The following is a 9,689-nucleotide window of genomic DNA, read 5'->3' as shown; positions in this document are numbered from 1 at the left end:
TCACGATGGTTTAGTTTTGGTTGTCATTGTTAATGCAATCAAATTCAAATTTGTTGCAAAAAACAATTAGATATTAAGCACTACAATTACTCATATCAAAGTGATCGATTCAGCATAATGTCTTGTTAAGATTACCATGGACAACTTGAAACTTTAGAATATGAACAAACCATATCACTGTCGAACTACCAAGTCTATTGATCACCTCAAAACCTAAATTCAAAATCTAATTGCATAAAGCAAAATTAATACCAAAATCAAACCATACATATTCATTGCATATCAACAAAGCTAAACTTAACACTTACTTAAGGTGCACAGAGGATTTCTACAAAGTGACTTGGGAAATTATAACTGATTACCAATCAAAAGCAGTAAGATTATTAATTAAAGCTTGAGGGGAAAAACTGAAAATACCAATTTCTCTCTGACCCTATCAAGCCGAAGACATTACTCTCCTGGCTATAGTGATAGTGCATTATGGCATAACCTAGTGATATATACACTTTACAAAGTAGTGTTCACCTCACAACAACACATTATAGAAGGGTCTGGGCCTAAACACTAAAATGCAAGTTGAGTTTGTATATTTGTTGCATTGGTGAGTTAGTCCTGTAAAACAAAAAAAAAAGAAATATACAAATAATGATTCATAATTAGAGTTAGTCCTGAAAGACAAAAAAATGGAATAAACAAATAATGATTCATAATTAGATAGTATGCTCATGCAGTGCTCTGGACAATGGAATATCCGCGCACATATAAAAACGTAATCCAAAAAGTATACATTAATGTCATAGTATACAGTAAAGCATGTTTCTCTTTTAAATATATTAAAAAATATTCCTCAAATATAATATTAGTGAAGATTGATTGGCAAACTAATCTACATTGGTAAGTTCAATGTTATCCTTGATTCTATAGATCGAAAACCTTATCACGCCTAACTCATACCTATCAATTTATATATAAGAATTAATCACAACTTTTTATTGAAAATGCAGCAATCACAAATTTTCCCTACAAAATCTAGAAGGATTAATTATGAATGTAATTCCAGCTTATTTACGCCATGAAATGGATTCTCCTACAAAACATATTGTGTCTAAAGATCTATAAAGTAATTGTCATCCTTGTATTTCAAGATTTGAGCTTTCTGCCTTTTACCCACCCGATAATATAGTACTTTAATCACAACTCAATATCATAAAAATGAGTTGATTCTGCACATTTCTGAACACATGCCGGAAATCAAAAAAATTTAATGATATGAAGTGGTTGGTGTTATGAGTCGAGCTTATAAGCTTCCTTGGAAGTCAGGACATTATTTCCATCCATCCATCCTTTTTTTAATCTTTTTCTGCAATAACATGGTACAAAAAAATATAACAAATTTCCAAAAAATAGAGTGTGAAATTTTGGCAAAATATAGATGAAAAACAAAATGCAATCTGGCGTACATGCTTAAAAAAACTTAGTGTTAACTAATGACAGATGCCAGATATACACAAAATTCTCAATTTTATTGTGTTGCTAATTATATTTTAAAATCTCACAAGAATAGGGAAAATAATTTGTGAATAATTCAAGCATGCAATATATAACAAACATAGGCACTCAGTCTAGTTTCTACTGCATACTTGAATTGGGTTCGACCATGGGTTTAATAAACTAACATCAATATAGAAATGTATCATAACTTGGTCTTAAATTAAATATTCTGAAATATAAAAAAAATCCAGATCATATATATGCACACATTGAAGAACAAAGAAACACCTAAAGTAAGTATCATATTAGCATAAAAATCACACCTGCCGACTTCCTGAAAACTGCAAGAACTTGCATACTGGCCGTATAAAATCTCCCTGCAAAATGAATCAATAATAAAGGATCAAAATCGGATAGCATAACAGACTTACCAGTGACATTTTATATGCTGTCTACCGAGCAGCCGAAAGGTTGTAACCGACAGAGACCTTTCATTTTCCAAGCCCAATAAGACAGAAAGGTTTATAATTAGATTAACTAACGATTAATCGAAATATATATACACTTGTTGGATGATTTTCGAAATTAGGCGTCTTCACTGATGAAAAATGGAATATGAAGAAATTAGGAAAGGAGAATATGAGTCTCGAGGAGTGCCACGTCACCTTTATATACATATATAGATAGATATAACAAATATAACTTTTTACTCTAAAGAAAATAGTATTTGTTCCGTCGCCGAGACGTAGAAGAGTTAAATGGACCCGCCAAACAACACAAAACCCCCAACCGAAAATACATTTCAATAAAATTAGGGTTTATAGTATAAACACTGAACACACAAGTCACCCGCACTAACACTCATCGGCATAATGGCATTTAAATAACAAAAATTAAAACAAAATTATATTATTGGTCGATTTTAAAATAAATTTAAAATCCAATTAATTATAATTAATTAGATTTGGTCAGTATATTTGATTTCAGGCTAAAAAAATAATAAATACTATTAATTCAGTAAAAAAATTATATTATTACACTAGTAATTCATTAATCGATATAATAGCTTCAGACTAGAACAAAATAATATATAATATTCATCCGCGTTAAAGAATAATATAAACAAATATGTATTAAAATCGTGTATATATAATTATTATTAAATCATATGAAAATGTTGAATAAACAAATTTCACATTTTTAAAATTTCAATTCAATTTATATTTAAAAATTATATAAATTTGGAAAATTCATGTATCGCAATAATTTTAAGTTAGTTTACGTGAAATATGACTTTTTTTGCTAAGAATAAGGAATATGACTTTTTTTACTTAAAAGAAAATACCATTTTTTCCGACAGAAAAAAAATATTGATTTTTCCGGTCGGTGACGTTGAAGAGTTAAATGGATCGGCCCAACAAAATTAAAGGCCCATATTACACAAAATCCACAACCAAAAATACCCCATTTCAATAAAACTAGGGTTTTACAGTATAAACACTGAACACAGGCCAGCCGCACCAAAACTCGCCGAGAGAGAGAGAGAGAGATTCAGAGAGATTCTACAATGGCGCCGAGCAACAAGCCGAAAGTGAGCCGTAACCCAGATCTAATCCGCGGCGTAGGCAAATACTCAAGATCCCAAATGTACCACAAGCGTGGTCTTTGGGCTATCAAGGCTAAAAACGGCGGCGTTTTCCCTCGTCACGATGCTAAGCCAGCTGCGCCTGAGCCTGTTGCCAAGCCACCAAAGTACTACCCAGCTGATGAAGTTAAGAAGCCTCTTGCTAATAAGCGCAAGGCCAGGCCCACTAAGCTCAGGTTCTTTTTATTTTTGTGCCCTCTTTTATTTTTTGTTTTTTTTCTAAAAATATTCAAATTTTATATGTGTTTAGGGCAAGTATTACACCAGGGACAGTGTTGATTATTTTGGCTGGGAGGTTTAAGGGCAAGCGTGTTGTGTTTCTTAAGCAGCTTGCTTCTGGATTGCTTCTTGTTACTGGTCAGTTTTATTTATCGTGTTTGTTTATGATTGTTAATGCATCGGTTTCTTGTTTGATTTCGATAACAATGTATAAGATGATATAGTTTTTCATTTCTAATTTCAAGATTAGCAGAAGTATAATTAGGCTCCAAACAATTATAATGTGTTGATTGTTCTTATGTTGAATTATGTATAACATTAGTTTTACGTGAGGTTAGCAAAACAAATGCAAATTGTTGGTTAATTATTATGGGCAGAAATGTTTCCCTCGTGTTGGTAAATATTCTTGAAATTGCTTCTTACCCTGTTATTTCTGTTGCTACTTTATGATGAGAATACATCCAGCGGTGATTAGTGCCACTAGCGATTGTATCTCAATTTTTACCAGTGTTTTCAAATGTTAAACTGAATATCAGTTTTTTCCCTCGTTTTGCTTTGTTCTTCCCTGTAGATATGTAGGTAGATGTGTATTTTAAATATGCAAAGTAGTAAAATTGTGGGAAGAAATTGGATGATTTTTTTGTAATTTTGATAATTTGGTTGATCCAATGTTTTTGCATTTGAGAATTCGTGTTTAATTATTCTTGTTAGTTTTTATCTTTAATTTGGGTCAATACTATTGTGTATTTTAGATTGAAATGTATCTAAACTCTTACCAGGGGGAAGTCACAAATTTCTTTAGGGTATAGTGTGAAGTCCTTAAAAAACGTGAGGGACTACTTGTTTGTCCTCTTTTCAGATGGTTGTTACTGGTCCATATTTAAATGTTTATTACATAATAGCAGCTCTGGCATTAATGTTTTCATTTTGTTTGTAGTTGATTAGTCTTAAAGCTTTGTGGTTATGGTTTAAAATTTACCCCAACCCTTCTGTACAGTTTCTGGTAGTATATTTCAACACTAGTACAGAATATTTTTTGTTTAAGAAAGTACGCATTGTTGTGTTCTTAATTTTTTTATTTCAACAGGGCCATTTAAAGTTAACGGTGTCCCTTTGAGACGTGTGAACCAAGCATATGTGATTAGTACATCAACTAAGGTTGACATTTCTGGGGTTAATGTTGAAAAGTTTGATGACAAATACTTTGCCAAGGAGGTAACAAAGAAGAACAAGAAAGGAGAAGGGGAGTTTTTTGAGGCAGAGAAAGATGTAAGACTTATTCTTAATTTTACTTAGTAGACTCCAGAAGCTTCCTCTATAAAATATATGTTGTTTTCCCCAAAATTTGTAGGAAAAGAAGGCACTCCCACCGGCTAAGAAGGAGGATCAGCAAATTGTAGATGCAGTCTTGTTGAAGTCAATTGAGTGCGTTCCAGACTTGAAGACCTACCTGAGTGCAAGATTTTCCCTCATGTCAGGAATGAAACCCCATGAGCTTGTTTTTTAAGTACTGTTATACATGAGATTCAGTTTGTGTTCACCAGTTTTTCATCTTCAATTGCTCTTCATTTGCGAGATAGAAATGTACTATTTTGTTTCCTTAGATGTTAAGGTCTCTTATCAATTGATGAATGACTTAATTTTTGCTTGGTGATTGTTTAGTTTTGCAATGATTTTCTTCATAGTATATATTCCCTCTATGTTACTCGCCGAATGAGGTCAGTGTATACCATGAAGAGAAGCGCTATTATCTGCAGTGCTTATAGGTTGACAGGGGAATCTTGGAGATCAACAATAACTATTCACATGACCAATTCCTCTTTAACGGTTTTTACGTACATATAAGCAGGTGTATGATTTTAGATTCATACATTATTGAGAGATGAGTTGTTAAGTTCTTTCTTGTTTCTGGAATTTTTATATTTCTCTTCTCAACCAGGTTAAAGATATTAAATTGTAAATTAAATAATAATAATTTTTAATATTTTGTATTTGTTATCAGAGCACAGGCTCGTACCAATAATTAAACTTGACGTTATTTTATACTGATTATACTACTAGGTGATAGATTTAAAATATCAAGATATAAAAGAGCAAAAAGTCTGGGAATTGTTTGTGATAGAAAGAGTTAAAATACCAAGATGAAAAATAGCAAACTGGTCTTAGTTTTATTTGTGATAGAAGCTAGCAATTGATATCGTATCATCCAAAGAATTAAGCATGTGAAATATTGGGATAAATACATAATACATTTGCTGTGTTCAAGGGTTATTATTCATTGCAATAATAAATACGTAGATGACAAGCGTCCCCAAATTGCTCCCCCAGAGTGAAACCATTGACTAACTTGCAGATTCTTCTATCAATAAGTTGTAATGCGATTCCTTGTAAACTTTTATTTGTAAGTTATATTTTCTTTGACAAAGAAAATACATGTAATGCCCTTATAATGTTAACAACTTCCGTCCAGAGTTAGGCCTAGCATGCAGGTAATGGAGCACCGCACAAGCAGCGGTTTTGAAAGTACTCGGCGTAAGTGAAACTCTGTAAATTACCTCCTACTGGGATCTGCCCGCATAATCTGTTATAACAGAGATTAAATTGTTGTAAATATTTCAGTTTAGTCAATCGCACTGGAACACTTCCATTCAATTTGTTATGGTTCAAATCCAGAGCATTCAGAGTCTCAGGAAACTCGAGGTTTGAAATATCAGACTAGAACAAGTTCCTTGAGAAGTCAGCGTCCTGCAATGTCTTGGCTTTTCCAAACAAGAATGATAGTTGATTGTGCGAGAGAAAGAGGTCGGGCGGGGATAATCCTGTGAACGCTCCAAAGGATTCAGGGATTGTTCCAGTGAGTCTGTTGCGATCCATGTGAAGAGCAAGGAGGTTGGGAAGGAGGGACAGAGGAGGGATTGAGCCACTGAGTTGATTGAACGACAAGTCTAGGTAAGTTAACGCTGAGAGCTTGCTAAAGAATGAAGGGAAAGGTCCCGTGAGGTTGGTCCAACTGAGTCTGACCATTTGGAGTTAGGAGAGTTTAGCAATAGCTGATGGTATTTCTCCGGTGACATTTGTTAGATGCCGGAAGATTAGTTTTTCGATAAAAGGCTAGTCTCCTACTGCTGCCGGAATTTGTCCCGATATATTATCCTGGAAGATGGTGAGGGAATTAATGCGGTTGGTGTTGGGATCACAGTCCACGCAGTACCAATTGCAGGATTCAGTATCCGGGATCCGGTAAGCTAATTGGTATGGGTTATTTAGGGCTAGCTTGATTTGTAAGAGGACCTTTTCGTCCTTTGGGTTGCACCTCTTTGAGTAGGAAGGTAATGACAGGGAGAATACGTAAAAGAGAAAAACAATGAAGAGCTTCATTTTGCAGTAGTTGCTAATATGGTTGCTAGAAGAGATTTATAGTATCCATTTATAACATGAATTTAGAGTCTGTATCAGCTGGGATATTGGGATGCCTGCAATGTGTACTCTTAAAAAGTAAATGTGTACTCTTAAAAAGTAAACAGCTAATTACATTTCAAGAAAAAAGAGTAATGCTAATGGAGGACAAAGATAGGGCTCCAAAAACCACAAATCCCGAATTCATTCAAAATATCACAGATTCGAAATAGTAAGTTGCGATATACATAACGTTTTTGAAAACTTTTCATATTCTGTACATAATCCATGTTGTATGATTCTCTAGGGTTCTCATCCTACAACTATCAGTTCGGTTGTAACCATATGTCCGTGAAAATTTTTCATGAATAGCTTTAAGTCTTTAACACCAAAAATAATAAAGGAGTCGTGTCACTCTATTCACGGTTTATTTTTTGATTTTAGGTTGTTTTTATCCGCAGACAAATAGTTTGCCTACAAATTACAATAGATAGACGTGCACCAACGTCCTTCTCCCACGTATAACACGAAAGAGATTGAAAATGCAATATACCAGTCGCAGTATTCGCTCATGTGCAGGAGACGATGTATCTTTTGCAAGTTCGGCTAGTCGGTACGAGTAGAATGAGCAGTTCAATTCTCTTACGAAAGTCAGGTATTTTGAACCTCATGAAAGCCAGTGGTCTTAGTTTTCAAGAACAAATCAATTTTATTGAAAGCTGGCCATATAGACGACTTTTTCTCTACTTGTCGTGACAAGTCAACTTCAAAAAATGCATTTGATTACGGTTTTTCATAGGATTCGGACTTAAGTTTTGACTAGTCAAGATCGAGGGCTCCTTAACCACAAGGTATATATTGGGAAGCCACATCTGCTGGATCCAACTTGATAAATATCAACAATGCCATGTACAGCAACTGCTGGGACTATACATTCCCTAATTGCTCCTAACTGTTTATGGGGTACGAATAAAACCAATGTTTTATAGTGTAGATTTATTTATATCAAAAACTGTAATTTAATTCCTCGGGGATTTTATTCGTGAAAATACAACTATATAGTCTTCGACAAATTAAAATGCATACATTAAATATATGAACGATTTCTGCGCAGCGTTAGGCCTAGCATGCAGGTAAAGGAGCGCCACACAAACACCGGTTATGAAAGTACTCTGCGTAAGTGAAGCTCTGTAAGTTGCCTCCAACTGGAATCTGTCCACACAGCCTGTTATAGCTGACGTTAAATTGCTGTAAATTATCCAATGTAGTCAATCCCACTGGAACGTTCCCCGTCAATTTGTTATGGTTCCAATCCAGATTGCTCAAACTCTCTGGAAACTCGAGCTTCGTAATATCAAACTCAAACAAGTTCCTTGAAAAATCAGCGTCTTGCAATGCCTTGCTTTTCCCGAACAAGAATGAGATGTCGCCTTCCAGTTTGTTCCGCGATAAATCAATTCTCGTAAAGTTCATGTTACCTAAAGTTTTTGGAACAGATCCTGTGAGTTGATTGTGCGAGAGGAAGAGGTCGGGCGGGGATGATCCAGTGAAAGCTCCGAAGGATTCAGGGATTGTTCCAGTGAGTCTGTTGCGGTCCAAGTGAAGAGCAAGGAGGCTGGGGAGGAGCGATAGAGACGGGGGGATTGAGCCAGAGAGTTGATTGAAAGACAAATCTAGATAGGTTAAGGTCTTGAGTTTGCTAAAAAAAGAAGGGACAGGTCCTGTGAGGTTGGTCCAGCTAAGCCTGACTGTTTTGAGTCTGGTTAGTTTCGCAATGGCTGATGGTATTTCTCCGGTAATATTCGTGATATGGCGAAATAATAGTGTTTCGAGAAAAGGCAAGTCACCGACTGCTGCTGGAATTTGGCCAGAGATATTGGCCTGGAAGACAGTGAGAGCGTTGATGCGGTTGGTTTTCGGATCACAGTCCACGACATACCAATCGCAACAGTCAGTGTCCGGGTTCCACGAGGCTAAATGGTAGGGGTTGCCAAGGTCTTGCTTGATTTTTAAGAGGACCTTCTTGTCCTTAGGGTTGCATTTCTCTGCTGCATAGCAAGGGAATGACAGGGAGAGGAAGTAAAAGAGAAAAATTATGAACAGAGAGTAGGTCTTCATGTTGTAGTGCTAACTTGGCTGCACTATTAAGATTCATGCTCTAATTTATATATAAAAAAAAATCGATCTAGAAGACAGCCTGTATTTGAAAGCCTGCTATGTTGTAGTCTCACATTAATAATTGCCCGAAGACTTCATGAAAATAAATACTCCTAAAGTGGTGTTATTGAAGAATGGTGTTATCCGGAGAAGGATAAAGAATAAAGACATATTAAGGTTTATCTGTGTATTTCAATTTCAATTTCAATTACGTCAAATACAAGTAATATATTTTAATAGATACTCCCTCCGTCCCCTTCATTTCTTTACATTTTTTTTTCAATATTCGACACACATTTTAAGGCTTTTATACACTATAGTTCCATGACTTATTTTTAAGATTTTTTTTTTCTGAATAAAAATTAAATATTTAAAGTTTAATTCAGAAAAAGAAAATTTTGAAAATAAGGTATGAAACTATACTATATCTAAGCCTTAAAATACGTGTCGAGTAGTTGAAACGAAACGTAAAAAAATGAAGGGGACGGAGGGAGCAGTTCTTTTGGTTTGTATGATCGAAATTGTTCAGTTTATCGAAGTTCTATAAAATTAAAAACTTAGATAACTAATTCTTTTGAGTTTGTACGATCGAAATAGTTGAGCTTTTCGAAACTCTATAAAAACCCTACCCAACACGCACCTTTTCTGCATCACTGGGTTACTCCTAGTATTCTAAAAAACGCAAATCGGTCCTAAGCGGCGGTAGGACCTTTTAGCGCTTAAGCGGTTAAGCGAACGCTTAAGCGGTTAAGCGGACGCTTAAGCGGAATTTTAAGCGGGT

General features: G+C 35.0%; 2 protein-coding genes and 1 pseudogene across 2 annotated transcripts; 1 reads left to right on the top strand and 2 right to left on the bottom strand.

Annotated features, from left to right (window-relative positions):
• The first annotated feature begins 2,988 nt into the window (after positions 1-2,988).
• Positions 2,989-5,000, top strand: LOC141712561 (large ribosomal subunit protein eL6x-like). The gene is made up of 4 exons (XM_074515547.1): positions 2,989-3,312; positions 3,387-3,493; positions 4,443-4,624; positions 4,707-5,000. The coding sequence occupies exons 1-4, from the start codon at positions 3,059-3,061 to the stop codon at positions 4,860-4,862; spliced, it is 699 nt and encodes a 232-aa protein (XP_074371648.1). The 5' UTR covers positions 2,989-3,058; the 3' UTR covers positions 4,863-5,000.
• A 517-nt stretch (positions 5,001-5,517) lies between these two features.
• Positions 5,518-6,745, bottom strand: LOC141710811 (polygalacturonase inhibitor-like; annotated as a pseudogene).
• A 1,019-nt stretch (positions 6,746-7,764) lies between these two features.
• LOC141712560 (polygalacturonase inhibitor-like) lies at positions 7,765-8,904 on the bottom strand. Its single transcript, XM_074515546.1, has one exon. The coding sequence runs from the start codon at positions 8,867-8,869 to the stop codon at positions 7,874-7,876; it is 996 nt and encodes a 331-aa protein (XP_074371647.1). The 5' UTR covers positions 8,870-8,904; the 3' UTR covers positions 7,765-7,873.
• Positions 8,905-9,689: the final 785 nt, after the last annotated feature.

This window comes from Apium graveolens, chromosome 3 (assembly GCF_009905375.1).
Source record: "Apium graveolens cultivar Ventura chromosome 3, ASM990537v1, whole genome shotgun sequence".
NCBI classification, from domain to species: domain Eukaryota; kingdom Viridiplantae; phylum Streptophyta; class Magnoliopsida; order Apiales; family Apiaceae; genus Apium; species Apium graveolens.
The sequence above is the reverse complement of the archived record's forward strand: the minus strand, read 5'-3'. Positions and strand labels throughout refer to the sequence as shown.

Coding starts and splice junctions, on each gene's coding strand:
- LOC141712561 (XM_074515547.1), top strand. CDS start 3,059: ATGGCGCCGAGCAACAAGCCGAAAGTGAGCCGTAACCCAGATCTAATC. Junction 3,494..4,442: donor TGGATTGCTTCTTGTTACTG/GTCAGTTTTATT, acceptor TTATTTCAACAG/GGCCATTTAAAGTTAACGGT. Junction 4,625..4,706: donor TTTTTGAGGCAGAGAAAGAT/GTAAGACTTATT, acceptor CAAAATTTGTAG/GAAAAGAAGGCACTCCCACC.
- LOC141712560 (XM_074515546.1), bottom strand. CDS start 8,869: ATGAAGACCTACTCTCTGTTCATAATTTTTCTCTTTTACTTCCTCTCC.